The 22,376-nt window shown below is 45.1% G+C and overlaps 1 protein-coding gene and 1 long non-coding RNA gene across 5 annotated transcripts in view; one reads left to right on the top strand and one right to left on the bottom strand.

The window, feature by feature from the left end:
* The window catches only part of LOC137358575 (activin receptor type-1-like), a 123,434-nt gene that overhangs the window by 98,051 nt on the left and 3,007 nt on the right, over positions 1 to 22,376 (top strand). For all 4 annotated transcript variants that reach the window (XM_068024566.1, XM_068024563.1, XM_068024564.1 and 1 more), the window contains one exon: positions 19,073 to 19,203. In XM_068024566.1, coding sequence (XP_067880667.1) covers positions 19,073 to 19,203 — 131 coding nt within the window. The remainder of the gene's footprint in view (positions 1 to 19,072; positions 19,204 to 22,376) is intronic.
* Positions 9,979 to 22,376, bottom strand: part of LOC137358576 (uncharacterized) — a 29,225-nt gene continuing 16,827 nt past the window's right edge. The window contains exons 3-4 of the long non-coding RNA XR_010971234.1: positions 13,427 to 13,520; positions 9,979 to 10,369 (exon numbers count right to left, since the gene is read on the bottom strand). This is a non-coding gene — a long non-coding RNA (uncharacterized lncRNA). The remainder of the gene's footprint in view (positions 10,370 to 13,426; positions 13,521 to 22,376) is intronic.

The raw sequence follows: 22,376 nt of genomic DNA, 5'->3' as shown, positions 1-22,376 counted from the left end.
TCCTCCAAAAGACGGCACTTCTGACAGTACGGCACTCCCTCAGTACTCCACTGGAGTGTCAGTTTGGATTTTGTACTCAAGTCTCTGGAGTGAGCCTTGAACCTACAAACCTTCTGACTCAGAGTGCTACCACTGAGCCACAACTGACACTCCAATCTCATGACAATATCATGAAGACCTTTTGTTCATGAATCAACTTCCTATTGAAGGCAGGCTCAGTGGACTGTCAACATCCTGGGAGTTGCCATTGACCAGAACCTTACCTGGACCAGCCATGTATGTACTGTGGCTACAAGAGCAAGTCAGAGGCTGGGAATTCTGTGGCAAATAACTCACTTCCTGAATCCCAAAGCCTGTCCACCCTCTACAAGTCACAAGTCAGGAGTGTGATGGAATACTCTCCACTTGCCTGGATGAGTGCAGCTCCAACAACACTCAAGAAGCTCGACACCATCCAGGACAAAGCAGCCTGCTTGATTGGCACCCCATCCACCAGCTTAAACATTCACTCCCTCCACCATCGACGCACAGTGACAGCAGTGTGTACCATCTACAAGATGCACTGCAGCAACTCACCAAGGCTCCTTCGACAGCACCTTCCAAACCCACAACCTCTACCATCTAGAATGACAAGGGCAGCAGATGCATGGGAACACCACCACCTGCAAGTTCCCCTCCAAGTCACACACCATCCTGACTTGGAACCATATTGCTGTTCCTTCACTGTCGCTGGGTCAGAATCCTGCAACTCTCTTCCTAACAGCACTGTGGGTGTACCTACCCCAAATGGACTGCAGCGGTTCAAGAAGGCAGCTCACCACCACCTTCTCAAGGGAAATTAGTGATGGGCAATAAATGCTGGGCTAGCCAGTGACCCCCACATCCCATGAAAGAATAATAAAGAAATCCCTGACGCATACAATGGCAGGACCTCTGGCTGGAGCCATGAGCAGCTGCTTCCTGTTCTCAGCTGCCACTTCCACTTGCTCCTTGTCACTTTTGATTGACATTTCACTTGGACCTCTTTCCTCAAACTCTCAAAACCCTGGGCTGCTTGGTGCTTAGAGTGTGTGATGTGATCTCTTGTGAAGTGCTCAGTTGATGGAACTGTCGCTAGTTCATGGTGCTTCATCCTCACCCTATTGGAATAGAAAGGGAAAAGGTGATACCATGGTTTCAGGGTGGGATGCCTTCGTAAAGCAGCAAGACACAAATATATTTTGAGCAATGCACGTCTCTGCATCACAAAGTGATAGAAAAAAAGCGCTTGCATTTCTGTAGCCCCTTTCACAACATCAGGACGTCCCAAAGCACTTTACAGTACTTTTTGAAGTGCAGTTACTGTTATAATGTAGGAAATGTGGCAGCCAATTTGCACACAGGAAGCTCCCACAAACAACAAGGAGAAAAAGTGAGCAGATCCTCTGTTTTTGAGTGTTACTTGAGATAAGAATATTGGGTAGGGCACTGGGAGCTCTCCCCTGCTCTTCTTTGTATAGAACCGTGGGATCTTTGAACGCCTGCTTGAACAGGCTGATGTCTCATCCAAAACACGTTGCCTCCAACAATGCAGCGCTCCCTCGGTACTGCACGGAAGTGTCAGCCTTAATTACGCTTTCCTGATGTATTCACAGCTATGATTTTTTGGGCCTTTTCTGCCCTTCATAGCCCCCCTGACGTTGGGGTTCATGGCGGGGGTGGGGTCTGGGCTGGACAATGCCTCCGGGAGAGGGCAGCCCACACCCCGATGTTGGGAGGGCCCGGCCCAGTATTGCCAGCGGTGGCAAAGTCTCAAGGCCCCATTGTTTTCGATCAGCGGCGGGAATTTAAAATTCAGTCCAATGCCTTTGAGAAAATCTTCACTGGCCCTGCTAGCCCAAGATAGCCGACAGAACAGCCTTCCCATACATTAATGGAGGCACCAGAATCATCCCATGTATCCATAGGGTATCTCTCCTGTTTTTGATAAATAGTAGAAACTCAGAGCATGGGGCCGCATCTTCAGTTTAATCTATTCAGTGAATTTATTTAATAAAAGATGAACACATGAATAAATAACAGTAGTTTAACTTATGCAGAAATTCTCTCTCCACTTCCCTTGAAGGGAAACAATTAAAGGTTGCAATTTAAATTCTAAGCTATTCTTTCATAAATATTTATTTTATCGGAGTGCCTTAAAGGAAGAGAGGGAGCAAGGTGGAGAGGTTTAGGGAGGGAATGTCAGAGCTCAGGAAGTGTTCCTTCCCTTCTTGTCTTACTTTCTACTGCAGGAGCTGTGCTATTTGTAACGATAATTCTTGGAAGCTTTAATCTGAGTTAGGGGATGGTAATGTACTGGTTATATTACTGTAAGTGCAGTCGGGGAATTTAAATTTAGTCAATTAAATAAATCTGGAATTAAAAAGCTAGTATCAATAATTGTTACGACCTCAGTAGAGACCAATAACTTTAAAACAAGAGATATGAACTTCCCAGTGACCAATTAAAGAATCACACAGCAAGATTTTAAGACTTTTATTATAATAACTAAACTAAAAATCAACATTAACTAAACAGTACTTAATAGGTAGCTAATATACTAGATTACAGAGAAAAGTATTTCGCATTAATATATTAAAACACTTGAAAACCCACAGCACATTTATACGTTGCACAGTGTTCTCACCAAAAAAGGTATCCTTGGGGTTAAAAGTCCCAAACTCCTCCCAGTTGCAATGGGTTGGATCTCCCAGTCCTTATCAAAGTTAAAACGGCCTCTTCGCTCACTTCTTCTGAGCACATCCGCCTGAATTTCCATTAATAAGGCGATCTCTGGTGATCCTGTTGGTCTTTCTGCTCTGCAAACCGTGAGCCTTTGAACCAGGCTCAAATCTTAGAAACCTTTTGGGCTGTATCACTGCTCTGAGGGAAGCTGTTTTCTCAGGTCTCTCCCTCTCTCTCTCTCGCTCGCATCAAAAGTCAATAGTTATTTGCCTTTTACATTTCTCAGAGACTATGGACTGAATTTTATCAGCCCCCTGGAGACGGGCTAGGAGACGGGGGGGAACTCAGAATTGTGACAGGAGGCAGAGGGCCCGTCGCCTCTCCGTTGCAATGCAATTTTGTCAAGGGCGGGATAGACCGAAGACAGCCCTCCCAACCAAAGGCCAATTGAAGCCCTTGAGTGCCCTATTAATGGCCAGGGAGGAGGCTGCCGCCACAGGGAGAGGTCCCCCAGTAACACAAGGCGACCTCCCTGTGGGTGTGAGGAGGGCCTCCGTGTGCAATCTGACCCATGGAGGGAAAACCTGCAACTCCCTGACCACCACCCCCCACCACCCCACCTCCTGCACTAAACGCCCACCCTCCCCCCATCGTTGCCGGGGCCTGCTGGTCTAGCCCTGGTGACCCTGCCTCACTGACCTTGTGTCCAGGCTCCAGTGCTCAGCCTGGGTCCAAGGCCTCTTGCAGTACCGGCAGTGGCCACTGCTCCTGGTGGTGCTGCCGATACTACTGAACTGCTGGCCCTGTGGTTGGCTGCCAATGTTTGGAGGTGTGTTCCCCATTTTTTAAAGGGACGAGGATCCTGGCGCCGGGCAGCTAATTGGCCCAGCGCCGTAGAATCACACTGTGGGCGGGGGAGGGGGGGGCTCCCGCTGGCCGAGGCGGGACTCCCCACCGTCCACCACCACCACCCCCCCCCCCCTACCACCCCCCCCACCCCCCCCGCCTTTTTGGCCTGGCACCAGGAGCCCTGCCGTGGACACAAAATTCAGCCCCAGAAGTCTGAACATAGCAAAACCACCTGGGCCTTCCTTTGTTTCTAGGTGTTAAAAATTGCAACTCGAATGTGCATTTTAGAGCTCCTGGATCCCTATTTACAATCTGAGAGTCCAGGAGAGCGAAACCCTTCAGATGCTACAACCTTGCACCCTGCTTTCAAAAGGGTCTTTGATCTGGGTTCCTTGTTTCCATGGTAACCAAGATCCCTGGCTTGTCTCTGGGCAGAATTGGAATGAGGTAACATTGTCTCCTCCTAATGTCCAATTTATACTGCATTAGAGACCATAGTTGTTTTTTTAAAACATAACCACACTACAAAGTCCTGCGTTCATAATACCGCCCCCATAAAATAGAAAAATTGTTACCGGAGTAATGATCTTTCTACAACATTAGTCACTGTCATGCTAGGCCCCCACCTGCCACGAATGAGGCACATTAATTTTGTCATGACCATTGATCTTAAACTGTTACTGGAGTGAAGAAAGGACTTGTTAAACAGATCAGCCATGGCTGGAAAAGACATTTGCATATTAACAGACGGTGTTTGGAAGGACAAAGCAGCCATTCCCTGACACATTCAACCCACAATGGACTTTTGATCACCAGACGTTGAAGGTGGGGGAGCTCGCATTCCAAGTTGCATGCTAAGATGGCTGAATACACAAATGGACATGGTCAAACTAGTTAGTCACATGACTAACCTGCTGGGCAACCTGAGTTTTTTGCATTTGTACAAACAGTTTGGCAGAAAGCAGAATACTCCTGCACTGAGAAGATCTCTCCTGGCTGGCTCGCCACAGCCTCTCCTGTCTGCTCCCATCTCTTTCTCACAGAACTTCAAATCCACTGAAGACACATGAACCCCAAGAGAGAAAAGTATCCTACAGCGAACAAGGTTTAAGAAGAATACTGGGCCCCAATGAAAAGCAAGATCTACCTATAATCAAGGACTCTATAGTGAGCTCGAAGAACCGTAACAAAACCTCTTCAGATATTGCCTCAAGCTTTTCACTTTATTTTCCTTCTGCTCTTTTCTGTCTCTATGTGAATGTGTGTATTGCGTATGCATGCTAGCGTGGGTGCGTCATGTATCCACAGGCGTCAACTGAATTAGAGTTTCAGTTCAAGTTTAATAAATTTAAACTTTTCTTTAAACCAAAGAAAGCCTGTTTGTGCTGGTTTCTTTGCCTTATAATTGGAAAGTGGTGAACAAGGATTCTCCAAGGGGGAGCTAAAAACACGGTTTGTTTAAAATTAAACCCTGTTACAGTAAGACCAGGTGAAGGCTGAAAGGGACCCCTAGAACTCTTTCTCACCTGGTCGTAACACAACATATAACATTGTTAACATTTCAATCACTAACATTTTACCTAACACACAGGTAGAACAAAGAACAAAGAACAATACAGCACAGGAACAGGCCATTTGGCCCTCCAAGCCTGCGCCGATCTTGATGCCTGCCTAAACTAAAACCTTCTGCACTTCCGGGGCCCATATCCCTCAATTCCCTTCCTATTCATGTATTTGTCAAGATGTCTCTTAAACGTCGCTATCGTACCTGCTTCCACCACCTCCCCCGGCAGCAAGTTCCAGGCACTCACCACCCTCTGTATAAAAAACTTGCCTCGCACATCCCCTCTAAACTTTGTCCCTTGCACCTTAAACCTATGTCCCCTAGTAACTGACTCTTCCACCCTGGGAAAAAGCTTCTGACTATCCACTCTGTCCATGCCACTCATAACTTTGTTAACCTCTATCATGTCGCCCCCTCCACCTCCATCGTTCCAGTGAAAACAATCCGAGTTTTTCCAACCTCTCCTCGTAGCTAATGCCCTCCAGACCAGGCAACATCCTAGTAAACCTCCTCTGTACCCTCTCCAAAGCCTCCACGTCCTTCTGGTAGTGTGGCGACCAGAATTGCACGCAATATTCTAAATGTGGTCTAACTAAGGTTCTGTACAGCTGCAACATGACTTGCCAATTTTTATATTCTATGCCCCCGACCGATGAAGGCAAGCATGCCGTATGCCTTCTTGACTACCTTATCCACCTGCGTTGCCACTTTCAGTGATCTGTGGACCTGTACGCCCAGTATTATCACATTTCCAAGTTCTTCTTCTTTATTTTACCCTTCCTTTAAATTCTGGACAGAGCATCGGCAATTACATTGCCCTTTCCTGTAATGTGTACTATTTTTAGAGCAAATGCTTGCAACATTAAACTCCACTGGAATAATCTGGTATTTTTGGTCTGGAATTTCTCTAAAAACCTGAATGGATTATGGTTGGTATAAATGGATATTTCCCCACTCTGTCAATACAATCCTCAAGTCGGGGGATTGGATAAGAATCTGTTTTAGTTACTGCACTGACTTTCCGATAGTCAATACAGAATCTTTTGGAATCATCTGGTTTTGGTACTAGCACAACTGGAGAACTCCAGCTACTTTGACTGGGTTCAGTTATATCATTCTCTAGCACATATTGAACTTCTTCTCTGACCTGAGCCAATTTCTCAGGATTGAGTCGATAAGGGTTCTGCTAATGGGTGTAGTTGTTCCTCCATCAACCCCATGAATAGCCAGAGGAGCTTGACCTGGCTTATTTGCACATACTGCTTTAAACTCTTTTAGCAGCTCAGCTTTGTCCTTTTTATGTTGTTCAGAAAGGTGGTGCAGAACTATATGTAAGCCTTCTAACACTTCGGTGTTTACCAGTTTCACTGTAGGGGATTCAATTTGAGAGTTCACAGTCTCTGCCTCTTCATCCAGTTCATTAAAAGTAACACTATTCTGATCCTCACCTTCTGTCATTTGACATACATTTACAATGTTCACAGTCATGGTGTCTTTTCAACATATTCACGTGACACACCCTTTTGACTTTTCCATCTGTCTGGGTTATTAACCAAATAGTTCACCTCTTAATGAAGCAAGATCCACTGAATCTAGCTTTCAATGGTTCCCCAGCTAAAGGCAACAAAACTAGCACCCTATCTCCAGGTTGAAAACTATACATGCCTTAGCTATTCTATCTGCTTCTGTGGCCATCTCACAAGCTTTTGTGAGTCTCTCCCGAAACACTGACACATAATCTAAGAGGGTAAGTTCCTCCTCCTGTGCTAAAAAATCTCTCCTTAATGAGTTTAAAGGGACCCTCTAACCTCATGCCCTTAGACTAATTCAAATGGGCCGAAACCAGTAGACTCATTGTATGTGTCCCTGGTGGCAAATAATAAAAATGATATTCCCTTAAACCCAATCACGGGGATACTCAGAACAATAGACCTTAATCATACTCTTTTTAGGGTCTGGTGATACCTTTCCAAAGCACTTGTGACTGTGGTTGATAAGCAGACAATTTGAGCTGCTTCACTCCCAAATTACACTTGACCTCTTGAAACACCCCTGACATGAAATTTGACCCCTGGTCGAGTAAAAATGACTGAAGCGACCCCTCAATCAAAACTTTCACTGTGATCTTTTTCAAGGGTATTGCCTCTGGAAACCAAGTGGAAAATCCACGATGGTTAGGAGAAACTTGTGACCTGACTTAGTTGTGGGCAATGATCTGACACAATCCACAAGAACTCTACTAAACGGTTCATCAAAAGCAGGTATCGGTATTAATGGAGCAGGCTTAATTGAAGGCTGTGGCTTCCCAATCATTTGACACGTGTGACATGTCTTACAAGAGTCGACCACATACCTGTGCAGCTTTGGCCAGTAAAAATACTTCATTATCCTAGCCTGTGCTTTTGAAGACCCAAATGATCCGCAATTGGTATCTCATGAGCAATTCTCAAAATTTCACTGCAGTAACAAGGAGGACAACAATTTGATGGACTGTTGTCCATCTGCCAGTCTCTGAGGAGGTCTCCACTTCCTCATCAATATGTCATTTTTAACATAATAGCACTCAGGGATTTTCTCAGCCTCCGTCTCAGAATATACTGTCTGAGATATTTTCTTTAAATCGACCTGCCTGTTGTGCCTCAAAGAGGATCTGCTAAACAATTTAGCCTTGCTGCTCAAATTCCTGAGAAAGCTTTCAGCCAGCCAGACATCTGGCTTATCCTTTATAACCACTGACTCTGCCTTGTCTTGCTCAGCCCGATGAGCCTGAGACCCGGTTACTACACAATCTGGGAATATTCTGGGAAACTCTTCCTGCAAAACTTCCATTTCAGCAACCTCAACTGGCTTTTCCAAAACTACTGGAGACGCCAATACCTTATCCCCAGCTAGCAACAAATTCACCCCTTCAATATACAAATCAGGGATGACTCCCACTGTTACAGGAACGGTTACTAAATCACATTATAAATTAACTTATACAATGGAATGGATAAATAACCTCCCTCAGTTCCCTGCATTAGGACTTTCACATTCATTGAACTACTTAGAGTAAAATTCACATTCTTTGCTACCATTAATGACTGGGTTAGCCTCTTTCTCTAAGCAGAACAATTGACTTGCCTACCCCACCAGACAGATATGGGGACACCTTACCCTTTAACACAAAACTTCTATAACCTTCAGCGTCCTGATTTAATTCATCAGCACACAGGGGAGAATGCCTCTGCTCATTATTCAAAATTACCAAGGCCACTGGCTTGTCAGCGGCGCCACCTATTGGGGCATCCTTTTCAGGACAGGCTTTCAGTAAATCTATCACAGCTACTGCTTTGCCTTTTAACTTCCAGCATTCTGATTTTATATGCCCTTTTTATTTCAAAAATAACACGTTGGTCCTATTCGCTCAACTCTAATCTCCTCATTATCTTTCTTACTTCTCTGAGGATTGCCTGTATCTTCTCCTTTACCCTTTCTCTCGCTAAAACCAGATCTCTTTTCATTATCAAACCTCCTGTCTCTCCAACTTCTCTGAAAGCTTCCAAACTGGGGCCTGTAACTATTGCTTTTGGGGTCAATTCATAATCATCTGCCATTACTGAGGCATCCCTTATTTTACATTCTTCAGGTGGGACCGTATTCCAGAAAGGAAACTATTTTTAAATTCTACATTAGGACTATTTCCCTAAGGTTCTCAAAGTCTTGCTCAACCTTCATTGACCTATACAATCGATCAAACACCATTTCCTTCTCTCGAGCAAATTCTGGCCCTTTTTGTTAAATTCCTGAATTTTTGTCTGTAAGCTTCTGGTACTAATTCATAATCATTGCAAACAGCAGTGTTTACTCTGTCATAGTCCCTCGAGTGTTGATCTGACAGAGATGAGTACACCTCCAAAGCTTTCCCTACCAAAACACTCTGTAGGAGCGTTGGCCAAGATGATTTAGTCCACTGGCAATTAGATTCATGGCACTTTTTTTCGAATGATACAAAGTACATTTCTACTCCCTCTTTATTAAACTTAGGTACCAAGTGTATGTTCTTCGCCAAATCAAAACTACGAGGAGTTTCATCTGGGTCATTCTCAATTTTCACCAACCACCCCCCCCCCCACCCGCCCACATGCCCACCCACCAGTTCTGATCCTTTCCATTCTTACTCCGTAGTGTAATGCCAATTTTCGCATTTCTTGTTCTCATCCTTTTTCTTTCTCTTCCCTTTCTGTTTCAAGTTTTCTCAATTCAAACTGTAATTGACTGTCTCTGTTTCTCATTCTTGTCTCTTTTTCTTTCCCTGTCTTTCTTTTTCCCTTTCCTCTCTTTCCTTTTCTCTTTCATTCTTTCGCTTCCTCTTTCCAGTTCTTGTTGCTTCATTTGTAACTGAATTCTAGCTAACTGAATCCGAGAACTACCAAGATCACTCTCCTTCTCAATGTCAAAATGCTGAGCCAACACTTCTGCCTTTTTAGCTTTTGATTTTAAACTAACACCCACTTGTTCAGCTACAGCCTTTAACACATCCACTGTTAACAGTGTTAAATCATTGACAGTCAGATCTTCTCTCTCCACAAAGGCTTGAGTGTTAAAAGTAGACATGCTGACATTTCTTTATGAGTACAGCAAAAATAATTGTAAAATCTTGTCCGTTTAAACTCTGGAAAACTCCAGTGAACCTGTTTTACAGCCTAATCTTGAATGATTCAAATCCCGCACAAGCCCCCAATTTGTTACAACCTCAGCAGGGACCGCTAACTTTAAAACGAAAGTTATGAACTTCCCAGTGACCAATTAAAGAACCTCACAAGATTTCACGTTTCAAGACTTTTACTATAGCAATGAAACTAAAAATCAACATTCATTAAACATAACTTAGTAGGTAGCTAATATACTAGATTACAGAGAAAGGTATTTCCCACTAACTTATTAAAACACTCAAATCCCACACCACATTTGTACACTACACAATGTTCTCAGTGAGAAAAGTATCCTTGGGGTTAGAAGTCCCAAACTCCTCCCAGTTGCAATGGGTTGGATCTCCCAGTCCTTATCAAAGTTAAGACATCCTCTTCGCTCACTTTTTCTGAGCATATTGGACTGAATTTCCATTCATAAGGCAATCTCTGGCGATCCTGTGGGTCTCTCTCTCTCTCTCTCTCTCTCTCGCTCTCTCGTGCGCTCTCTCGCTCTCTCTCTCGGCTGTGTAGCAGCTGCTGATCTGCTTTTCTCCCTTTCAGTCTCCAGAACTCGGAACACCTGTTGAAATTATTCAGATCGAAAGTCAATAGTCATTCGCCTTTGACGATTCTCTGAGACCATAAGTCTGACCATAGCAAAACAATCTGGGCCTTCCTTTGTTTCTAGGTGTTAAAAATTGCAACTCAAAGTTGCATTTTACAGCCTTTAGCTCCCTGTTTACAATCTGAGAGTCTGGGAGAGCGAAACCCATTACCCTTTAGGTATTATAATAAAAGCAAAATACTGCGGATGCTGGAAATCAGAAATAAAAACAAGAAATGCTGGAATCACTCAGCAGGTCTGGCAGCATCTGTGGAAAGAGAAGCAGAGTTAACGTTTCGGGTCAGTGACCCTTCATCGGAACTGACAAATATTAGAAAAGTCACAGGTTATAAGCAAGTGAGGTGGGGGTGGGGCAGGAGATAACAAAGGAGGTCTAGATTGGACCAGGCCACATAGCTGACCAAAAGGTCACGGTGCAAAGGCAAACAATATGTTAATGGTGTGTTGAAAGACAAAGCATTAGTACAGATTAGGTGTGAATACACTGAATATTGAACAGCAGCAAGTGCAAACCTGAAAAAAAACAGTGGGTAAGCAAACTGAACAAAGATGAAATGAAATAAATGCAAAAAAAAGATTGTAAAAAATGTAAAAAAGAAAGTTTAAAAAAAGGAAGAAAAAATAACTAAAAATGAAAGTAAAATGGGGGGCTGTCATGCTCTGAAATTATTGAACTCAATGTCCAGTCCGGCAGGCTGTAGTGTGCCTAATCGGTAAATGAGATGCTGTTCCTCGAGCTTGCGTTGATGTTCACTGGAACACTGCAGCAATCCCAGGACAGAGATGTGAGCATGAGAGCAGGGGGGAGTGTTGAAATGGCAAGCAACCGGAAGCTCAGGGTCCTGCTTGCGGACTGAGCGGAGATGTTCCGCAAAGCGGTCACCCAGTCTGCGCTTAGTCTCCCCAATGTAGAGGAGACCACAATGTGAGCAGCGAATACAGTATACTACATTGAAAGAAGTACAAGTAAATCGCTGCTTCACCTGAAAGGAGTGTTTGGGGCCTGGGATAGTGAGGAGAGAGGAGGTAAATGGGCAGGTATTACACCTCCTGCGATTGCAGGGGAAGGTGCCCTGGGACGGGGACGAGGTGGTGGGGGTAATGGAGGAGTGGACCAGGGTGTCGTGGAGGGAACGATCCCTTCGGAATGCTGACAGGGGAAGGGAGGGGAAGATGCGACTGGTAGTGGCATCACGCTGGAGGTGGCGGAAATGGCGGAGGATGATCCTTTGGATATGGAGGCTGGTGGGATGAAAAGTGAGGACAAGGGGAACCCTGTCACGGTTCTGGGAGGGAGGGGAAGGGGTGACGGTAGAGGTGCGGGGAATGGGTCGGACACGGTTGAGGGCCCTGTCAACCACAGTGGGGGGAAATCCTCAGTTGAGGAAAAAGGAGGTCATATCAGAAGCACCGTCATGGAAGGTAGCATCATCAGAGCAGATGCGTTGGAGACGGAGAAACTGGGAGAATGGAATGGAGTCCTTACAGGAGGTAGGGTGTGAAGAAGTGTAGTCGAGATAGCTGTGGGAGTCGATGGGCTTATAATGGATATTAGTAGACAACCTATCCCCAGAGATGGAGACAGAGAAGTCGAGGAAGGGAAGGGAAGTGTCAGAGATGGACCATGTAAAGGTGAGAGAAGGGTGGAAATTGGAAGCAAAGTTGATAAAGTTTTCCAATTTGGGGCGGGAGCAGGAAACGGCACCAATACAGTCATCAATGTACCGGAAAAAGAGTTGGGGGAGGGGGCCTGAGTAGGACTGGAACAAAGAATGCTCGACATATCCCACAAAAAGACAGGCATAACTAGGACCCATGCGGGTGCCCATAGCAACACCTTTTACTTGAAGGAAGTGCATGGAGTTGAAGGAGAAGTTGTTCAATGTGAGAACAAGTTCAGCCAGGCGGAGGAGGGTGGTGGTGGATGGGGACTGGTTGGGCCTTTAGGTATTACAGCCTTGCACCCTGCTGTCTAAAGAGTCTTCTTTCGTGAATGTCTGGAATTCTCTACCCCAGAGGCTAGATAACTGAAAGTATGTAAAGAGGAGGTAGATAGATTTTTGAAATATCGGGGAGTTGAGGGCTATGAGGAGCTGGCAGAAAAGAGGGATTGAGGTCTGGGGCAGATCAGCCATGATCTTTTTGAATGGCGGGGCAGGCTTGAAAGGCCAAATGGCCTACTCCTGCTCCTATTTCTTATGTTTTTATGTTCTTTGATCTGGGTTCCTGGTCCTCATGGTAACCAAGACCCCTGGCATGTCTCTAGACAGAATTGAAATGAGGTCACATGTCTCTTCCAAATCTCCATTTTACAGTGCATTAAAGATCACAGTTTTTTTTAATAAAACATAACCACACTACAAAGTCCAGCATTTATCACAATAATGACGATCATCAAACTACTAGATTGTTGTTTTAAAAACCCTCCTGGTTCACTAATGTCCTTTTGGAAAGGAAATCTGCTGTCCTTACCCGGTCTGGCCTGTTTTTGACTCCAGACCCACAGCAATGTGGTTCACTCTGAAATGGCTTAGCAATTAGGGATGGGCAGTCAATGCTGGCCTTGCCAGTGTAGCCCACATCCCATGAATGAATTTTTTTTTTAAACTCAGATTCATGCAGCTGCAGCTCCTTCAAAGGCAGTTACAGGGGCTTCCCGGATTTGAATGACTGTCAACCACATTTGAAAATGTATTTAACTGGAGCGTTTGTTCCATAGCTTTGCGGACGGCCAGTGAGACTTACAACATTTGTGTCAAGTTTAGCCTAAGACAAGCAAGAAGCTCCTTAAGACTGGTGACGGAATTGTAAGGAGCTAATTTTGTAGAGGTGCTTCAATTTATTGTCACAAGTCTCTGTCACTCAGCTGCTTCTGTGGGCTTGTAGGCAACTGCTGGAGAACCTCTCCACAGAAGGTCCACACATTTGCCAGAGAGTCTGTGAGCTTTCCCAAATCAAATACGTGCTAGCTTTCTTCAATGCTGCAGCCTGAGATTAGTGCTGGTGACTCACCAAACTCCATACCAGATAACCGAGCGTCCATCTTTCCAGTACCTCGGGTATGCAGTCAGGAGACATCTCCAGGCAGTCCACCTGTTGAAACGACCTTTGTTGGAATGAAAGAAAAAAAAAGACTTGCATTTATATAGCGCCTTCCATGACCTCAGGATGTGCCAGGTCACTCTACAGCCACTTAAGTACTTTTTGAAGTGTAGTCACGGTTCTAATGGAGGAAATGCGGCAGCCAATTTGCGCACAGCACGATCCCACAAACAGCAATGTGATAATGACCAGATGATCTGTTTTGGTGATGTCGATTGAGGGACAAATATTGGCCAAAACACCGGGGAGAACTCCCCTGCTCTTCTTCAGAATTGTGCCAGCGAATCTTTTACATCCACCTGAGAGGGCAGCCGGGGCCTTGGTTTAACAACTCATCTGAAAGATGGCACCTCCGACAGTACAGTACCACATTGGCGGGTCCTCCTGGATTACGTGCTTAAGTCTCTGGACTGGGACTCAAACCCACAACTTGCTGACTCAGAGCCAAGAGCCCTAACACTGAGCCAGAGCAAGAAGATTAAGCGGTCCAGCCCTAATGAATGTAAGCAAGGAAGAGCAACTGGTGTGACAGCTTTCCGCCTGCACTACCTGAGCCCTTGATAAACCCCCACGCGCCCTCGTCTACTCCCAATTCACTGTTCTGCCACATAAAATATTGACTAAGTGATTACTTCCGTGTTTATCGATGATTTGGTTTTTTTGCCTGTCTCTCAATATTCGGTATCTAAACCAAGTCCTCGGAATACAAAGACAGTATCTACCCATGGCAAAGTAGCACTCCCGCACTCTCTCGTGCCCTTCTTTCTTGTCAATCTCAAAATGCCTGATTCTTAGCATGAAGCGCAACGCTCAGTGCTGCTCTCATTCATATTGGTGGCCTGGCTCCTTAAAAAGAGCAGGGGACATTTATAGGTGCATTCGACTGAAATTATCTACCTCAAGAAGTGCCTTACAACTTAAATTTATACTGGAATCATGGAATCATAACACAGCGCAGAAGGAGGCCATTCGGCCCACCGTGCCTGTGCTGGCTCTTTTGAAAGAGCTCTCCAATTAGTCCCACTCCACCGTTCTTTCCCTGTACACCTGCAATTTTTTCCTTTTCACGTATTTATCCAATTCCCTTTTGAAAGTTAATATTGCATCTGCTTCCACCAGGCAAAGGATCATAACTACTGCACGAAACTCTTCTCTCCAGACTGTGTTTGCTTATATTTGCTCAATCGATAAAGTTTATTTTGGAGGGGATAACTATCATACTTCAACAATTTATTATTACCTTCGAAAATAATGCTCTCTACTGTTGTACTCAGTGTGAAAGCATAGAAAGATTGATTGTACTTGCTCTGCAAATGGGGAACTAAAAGTTTGACTTTCATGCATATAGAGTCAAGCCTTCACTTAATATTCACAGTCTCCAGCAGGCAACACCAGATAGTGACCAGGAGCAGGAACCCTCAGCTGAATTCTCCACCACCCAGGCCATGGCACTGAGGCCAAGGGCAGCACACCCCTAAAAGGTCCTTGCCCCTTCTCCTGCTGCCCTCAAAGCAGAAAAGCTAACTCCCAGAGATTGGCTCTTCAATGGACCTGTGGGTCTGCGTGGCTCAGTTCCACACAGAGCAGTGAGTTTGCCAACCGAACCATTAGGGGGTGCTCTGTGCTTGGCTTTTGAAAGAGGCCACTGGAAAATGTCGCACAAGGGAGCTTGCTGCCAAAAATACCGTCTTCAACTGCCTTTGGCTAATTGCCATTTCTGTGTTGATTTGCTTTCAACTGCCTCGGCCCTTAGCTCTGGAATTCCCTCCCTACACCTCACTGCCGCTCTCTCCTCTCCTTCAAGACACCCCTCAAAACCGGCCTCATTGACCAAGCTTTTGGTCACCTGTCCTAATATTTCCTTGTGTGGATTGGTGTCATATTTTGCTTGATAACTCCCCCTGTGACGTTTTACTACATTAAACACCCTATATAAATGCACGTTGTTGTTTAATAATTCAGTTCAAACAGTAACTAGTGATGAAATCTTTGAGAGAACTAGCTTGCATGAGTTACCAAGGGCGAGAGTGCAAGGGAGCAAAGGTCAAAGATAACTTAAGGTGCTTTGGTAGGTGTGTCACCTCAACTCGACATCTTGTGTGAAGGCCTGAAATCCAATAGCTTTGGGAGGAGAAGCAAAGGAGTTTTGAGACCGGGATCTCCACTGGGGTGGGCGGGGTGGGGGAGGGGGGGTTGTTTAAGTCCCAGGCCGGACACAGGTAGGCACCGACCATACAGAGGAAGTAGATGAGCAAACTCCTTCATGCATTTCCACACACGTGGTGCTAGAAAACCTCTGGTACTTCATTCAAGTGGCAATTCTTCATGTATGAGTCCAAACAGTGAGTTGTTGGGGGAGCCGGCATTGAAGCTACAACTGTTTTATCAGACTGAATGAAGAAAGAAAGGAATACTTTTAGAAACAGGGGGCCAAGCATAGAGAGGCAGTTTCCTCATAGAATTCCCTGTTGAGAAATATTTCTGCCAGGACTTAATGGGGAGTTAATAGTAGATAATAAGGAAATGGCGGATGAAATGAACAAATATTTTGCTTCTGTCTTCACTATAGAGGATACAAAAAACATTGCAGTAATAGCTGTAAATCAGGAGGTGGAAGGAAGAGAGGAACTTGGTGAAATTACAATCACCAGGGAAGTGGTACTGACCAAACTGATGGAGCTGTGGACTGACAAGTCCCCAGGTCCTGATGGACTTCATCCTAGGGTCTTAAAAGAGGTGACTAATGAGGTAGTAGATGCGTTGGTGTTAACTTTTCAACATTTGCTAGATTCTGAAAAGGTTCCATCAGACTGGAAAATAGCAAATATAATCCCTCTATTCAAGAAGCGGGGGGCGGGAGGCAGAAAACAGGTAACTTTAGGCCAGTTAGCTTGATGTCTGTCGTGGGGAAGATGTTAGAATCAATCATTAAGGAGGCTATATTTGGGCACTTGGAAAAACTCAAGGTAATTGGGAATAGTCAGCATGGCTTTATGAAAGGGAGATCATGTTTAACCAATTTATTGGAGTTGTTTGAAGGAGTAACATGCAGTGTGGCTAAAGGGGAGCCCGTTGACGTACTGTACTTGGATTTCCAGAAGGCATTTGACAAGGTGCCATATAAAAGGTTATTGCATAAAGTAGGAGCTCATGGTGTAGGGGGTAACATATTAGCATGGATAGAAGATTGACTGGCTGGCAGAAAACAGAGAGTATGCATAAATGGGTCCTTTTCTGATTGGCAGGATGTGATGAGTGGAGTCCTGCAGGGGTCTGTGCTGGGGCCTCAACTTTTTACAATTTATATCAATGACTTAGATGAGGGGAGCGATGGTATGGTAGCTAAATTTGCAGATAACACAAAGATAGGTAGGAAAGTATGTTGTGAAGAGGACATTAGGAGGTTGCAGACTGATATTGATAGGCTGAGTGAGTGGGCAAAAATCTAGCAGATGGAGTATAATGTGGGAAAATGTGAAGTTGTTCACTTTGACAGGAAAAATAAAAAAGCAGAGTATTTCTTAAACAGAGAACGACTGCAGAATTCTGGGGTGCAGAGGGATCTAGGTGTTCTAGAGCGAGAGTCACAAAAAGTTAGTATGCAGGTACAGCAAGTAATAAAGAAGGCTAATGGAATGCTATCCTTTATTATGAGAGGAATTGAAAATAAAAGTAAGGATGTTATGCTTCAGTTATACAGGGCATTGGTGAGATCACATCTCGAATATTGTGTGCAGTTTTGGTTTACTTATTTAAGGAAGGATGTGAATGCGTTGGAGGCGGTTCAGAAGAGGTTTACTAGATTGATACCTGGAATGAGTGGGTTGTCTTACGAGGAAAGGTTGGACAGACTAGGCTTGTTTTCACTGGAGTTTTGAGGGGAGACTTGATTGAAGTTTATAAGATCCTGAACAGTCTTGACAAGGTGGATGTAGAAAGGATGTTTCCTCTTGTGGGGGAGTCCAGAACTATTTTAAACACTGTTTTAAAATTAGCGGTCATCCTTTTAGGACAGAGATGAGGAGAAATTTTTTCTCTCAGAGGGTTGTGCGACTTTGGAACTCGCTGCCTCAGAAGATGGTGGAGGTGGGGACATGGAATACTTTTAAGGCGGAGGAAGATAGATTCTTGTTAGGCAAGGAAATCAAAGGTTATCAGGGGTAGATGGGAGTGTGGAATTTGTAACACAGGCAGATCAGGCTTGATCTTGTTGAATGGCGGAGCAGGGTCAAGGGGCCGAATGGCCTACTCCTGCTCCTAATTTGTAAGTTCGTACGACTTAGTTCCTGGGAATCTCTGAGCGTTTGCAATGTGTTCTTGGTTCGTTTTTTTTTTGAGTGGGAGGGTGTGCTTTCTTCTCTTCCCTCCAGTGTTCTCCCCGCTCCTCTCCTGAAGGTGTTGTTTCGGCACTTGGGAAACATTCCACCAGTCAGTCGCTCGAGAAACATTTCAAAGCACTTTGCATCCGATGAATTGCTGTGAATATTGGTGGCAGCCGTTTTGCAAGGTTCCAAAACAGAGACAGTTGAGCAGCTCATCGGCTGTGCTGCTTGAAGGTTGACTCGGACGGCACAAGGACTCCCTGGTCTACAGACAGTGCCATGGGATGTTTTGACCACCAACCTGAATCAGGCAGGCAGAGCCTCAGTTCAAAATGTCAGCTAAATGATGGCAGCTCTGCCAATGCAGCAGTCTCTTCGTGCTGCACTAGGAAGTCAGCCTAGATTATGTGGTTTCAAGTCCTGGAGTGGGGCTCAAAGCCACACCCTTCCAACTCAGAGGCGGAAGATGCTACCAACTGGGACAAGCAATGCATAGCAGGCTAAGTGGTCACTCAGCACAGAGGATGAGGTGCATCAGGGAAGGCTGTGTTTCACAGAAAGGGTGGGATATGATGGGAACGTAATGACAGGGGCTGTGGTGCATCAGTAAGTGTTTCAACCGTGGCTCAGTGGGTAGCACTCTCGCCTCCGAGTCAGAAGAACGTGCTTCACATTCACACTCCAGAGACCTGAGCACATAATCCAGGCTGACCCTGCAGTGCAGTACTGAGGGAGTGCTGCACTGACGGAGGTGCCGGCTTTCAATGAGGCCCTGTCTGCCCTCTCAGGTGGGCAGAAAAGATCCCATGGCCACTATTTTGAAGAACAGCGGGGGAGTTCTCCCCAGTGTCCTGCCCAATATTCATCTCTCAACCAAAATCACAAAAACAGATTATTCAGTCATGATCTCAAAGCGGTTTGTGGGATCTTGCTGTGCACCTATTGGCTGCTGCGTTCCTTACATTACAGCAGTGACTACACTTCCAAAGTACTTCATCGACTGTAAAATGCTTCGAGATGAGCTGGGGTCATGAAAGGCACTATATAAATGCAAGTCTTTATTTTTAATTGTTCTTGTGAGGGTTACTGCATTTAATGAGGTGATGTGTGACTGAAGTCATGACTGACAGACTTGCTGAACGTTACCGATGCAACCAATCATTCGCTGGAGTGAGAGCTGAGCGTTTTCAGGGGATGATTAAAACCACTCTAATTGTTCCTGCGTTGAATACAGGAATCACAGAAGAGTACAAGCCTCCTTTTTACGATGTGGTTCCCACTGACCCCAGCTTCGAGGACATGAGGAAAGTTGTCTGCACTGATCAGCAGAGACCCAACATTCCCAACAGATGGTTCACCGATCCGGTATGCACCTGTTTATTTCTGTATTCCCTGTTTTTAAAGGGGCCTTGTCGTCTTGGTAAAGTCCAGCTTGCAAACAGAAGTCCACAATGGCAGAATTGATGCTGCACTGATAGCAATAACATCCTGCATTTATATAACATAGTTAAACATTCTAAGGCACCTCACGGGAGTGATTTTCAGACAAAAAGGGCAGCACAGTGGCGCAGTGGTTAGCACCGCAGCCTCACAGCTCCAGGGACCCGGGTTCAATTCTGGGTACTGCCTGTGCGGAGTTTGCAAGTTCTCCCTGCGACCGCGTGGGTTTCCGCCGGGAGCTCCGGTTTCCTCCCACAGCCAAAGACTTGCAGGTGGTAGGTAAATTGGCCATTGTAAATTGCCCCTAGTGTAGGTAGGTGGTAGGGAATATGGGATTATTGTAGGGTTAGTATAAATGGGTGGTTCTTGGTCGGCACAGACTCGGTGGGCCGAAGGGCCTGTTTCAGTGCTGTATCTCTAAATAAAAAAATAAAAATTTGACAGCCCGCCAAATATGGAGATGTTAAGACAGGAGACCAAAAGCTTGGTCAAAGAGGTAGGTTTTAAGGAGTGTCTTAAAGGAGGAAAGAGAGGTGGAAAGGTGTAGGGAGGGAATTCCAAAGTTTAGGGCCTAGGCAGCTGAAGTTAGAGCCACCAATGGTGAAGCGATTAAAATCAGGGATGCTCAAGAGGCCAGAATTAGAGGAGTGCAGATATCTCAGAGGGTTGTAGAGGCTGGAGGAGATTACAGAGATAGGGAGGGGCGAGGCCATGGAGGGATTTGAAAACAAGGATGAGAATTGTAAAATCTAAGCTTGCTGGACTGGGTGCCAACGTAGGCCAGCAAACACAGGGGTGAGGGTTGAGAGGAACTTGGTGCCAGTTATGATACAGGCAGCAGAGTTTTAGATGAGCTCAAGTTTATGGAGGGTAGAAGGTAGAAACCCGGCCAGCAGAGCAGTAGAGTCGTGGGTGAGGGTTTCAGCAGCAGATGAGCTGAGGCAGGGGCGGAGAGGGGCAGTTTAACCTCTGTGGTGAGGAAGCTTCTAAAAACGATAATTTGGGACAAAATTAATAGTCACTTGGGCAAATGCGGGTTAATTAGGAAAAGCCAGCATGGATTTGTGAAGGGCAAATTGTGTTTAACTAACTTGCTGGAGTTTTTAGATGAGGTAAGAGAGAGGGTTGAAGAGGGCAATGCTGTTGATGTGGTGTACATGTACTTTCAAAAAGCATTTGATAAAGTGCCACACAACAGACTTGTGAGCAAAGTTATAGCTCATGGAACAAACAGGATGGTAGGAACATGATATAAAATTGGCCGAGTGACAAGAAACAGAGAGTAATGGTTAATGGATGTTTTTCAGACTGGAGAAAGGTTTGTAGTGGAGTTCCGCAGGAGTCTGTCTTCAGACCCTTGCTCTTCCTGATATATATTAATGTCCTAGACCTTGGTGTACAGGGCACAATTTCAAAGTTTGTAGATGATATGAAAATTGGAAGTATTGTGAACTGTGAGGAGTATAGTGTAGAACTTCAAAAGATTATAGACAAGTTGGTGGAATGAGCAGACAGGTGGCAGATGAAATTTAATGCAGAGAAGTGTGAAGTGATTCATTTTGGTAGGAAGAACATGGAGAGACAATATAGAATAAAGGGTACAATTCTAAAGGGGGTGCAAGAACAGAAGGACCTGGATGTATATGTGCATAAGTCATTGAAGGTGACAGGACAGGTTGAGAGAGTGGTTAATGAAGCATACAGTATCCTGGGCTTTATTAATAGGAGCATAGAGTACAAGAGCAAGGAGGTTATGTTGAACTTGTAGAAGACACTAGTTCGGCCTCAGCTGGAGTATTGCATCCAATTCTGGGTGCCACACTTTAGGAAAGATGTGAAGACATTGGAGAGAGTGCAGAAAAGATTCAGGAGAATGGTTCCAGGGATGAGGAGCTTCAGTTACATGGATAGATTGGAGAAGTTAGCACTATTTTCTTTGGAGAAGAGAAGGTTGAGTGGAGATTTGATAGAGGTATTCAAAATCATGAGGGGTCTGGACGGAGCAGATAGAGAGAAACTATTCCCACTCGTGAAAGGATCGAGAACAAGAGGGCACAGATTTAAGGTAATTGGCAAAAGAAGCAATGATGACATGAGGAAAAACTTTTTCACGCAGCGAGTGGTTAGGGTCTGGAATGCACTGCCTGAGAGTGTGGTGGAGGCAGGATCAATCAAGGCTTTCAAACGGGAATTAGATTGTTATCTGAAAAGGAAGAATGTGCAGGGCTATGGGGAGAAGGCGTGGGACTGGCACTAGGTAAATTGCTCTTTTGGAGAGCCAGTACAGACACAATGGGCCGAATGGCCTCCTTCTGTGATTGATGTTCTGGGGAAGCAGGTGGCCTTGGTGATGGAGAGGATATAGAGTTGGAAGCTCAGACACTGAGGTTGCGAACAATCTGGTTCAGCCTCAAACAATGGTCTTTCTGTCACCAATCTGTCACGACACATTGTCAATTTTCATTGACATTTTATTCGCTAATTAAAAGTATAAGAAAGACTTGCATTTCTGTAGTGCCTTTCATGGCTTCAGGACATCCCAGCCAGTTTACAACCAATGAAGTGTAGTCACTGTTGTAATATAGGAAACACAGCAGCCAATTTGTGCACAGCAAGATCCCACAAACAGCAATGTGATAATGACTAGATAATCTCTTTTTTAATGATATTCATTGATGGATAAATATTGGCCCAGGACACTGAGGAGAACTCTCCTACTCCTCTTCTAATAGTGTCATGGAATATTTTACATCCGCCTGTGAAGGCGGCCGGCGGCCTTGGCTCAACATCTCATCCGAAAGACGGCACTTCTGACAGGGTGGCACTCCCTCAGTACTGCACTGGAGCGTCAGCCTGGATTATGTGCTCAAGTCTCTTGAGCGGGACTTGAACCCACAACCTGCTGACTCAGAAGTGAGAGTGTGGTCCCCACTGAGTCATGGCTGACAGCAAATTAAAATGATAATGCCAGACAAAAATAAAAGCATTTATCACCTCTATGTCAACATTGGCTTTCCTGGCTGATGACAAGCTAACTCTGAACGGGATTTTTCAGCGTTTTCTCTCCTTGACCTTCCTGTCCATGAATCGTGCCAACT

This window comes from Heterodontus francisci, chromosome X (genome assembly GCF_036365525.1).
Source record: "Heterodontus francisci isolate sHetFra1 chromosome X, sHetFra1.hap1, whole genome shotgun sequence".
Lineage (NCBI taxonomy): Eukaryota > Metazoa > Chordata > Chondrichthyes > Heterodontiformes > Heterodontidae > Heterodontus > Heterodontus francisci.
The sequence above is the reverse complement of the archived record's forward strand: the minus strand, read 5'-3'. Positions and strand labels throughout refer to the sequence as shown.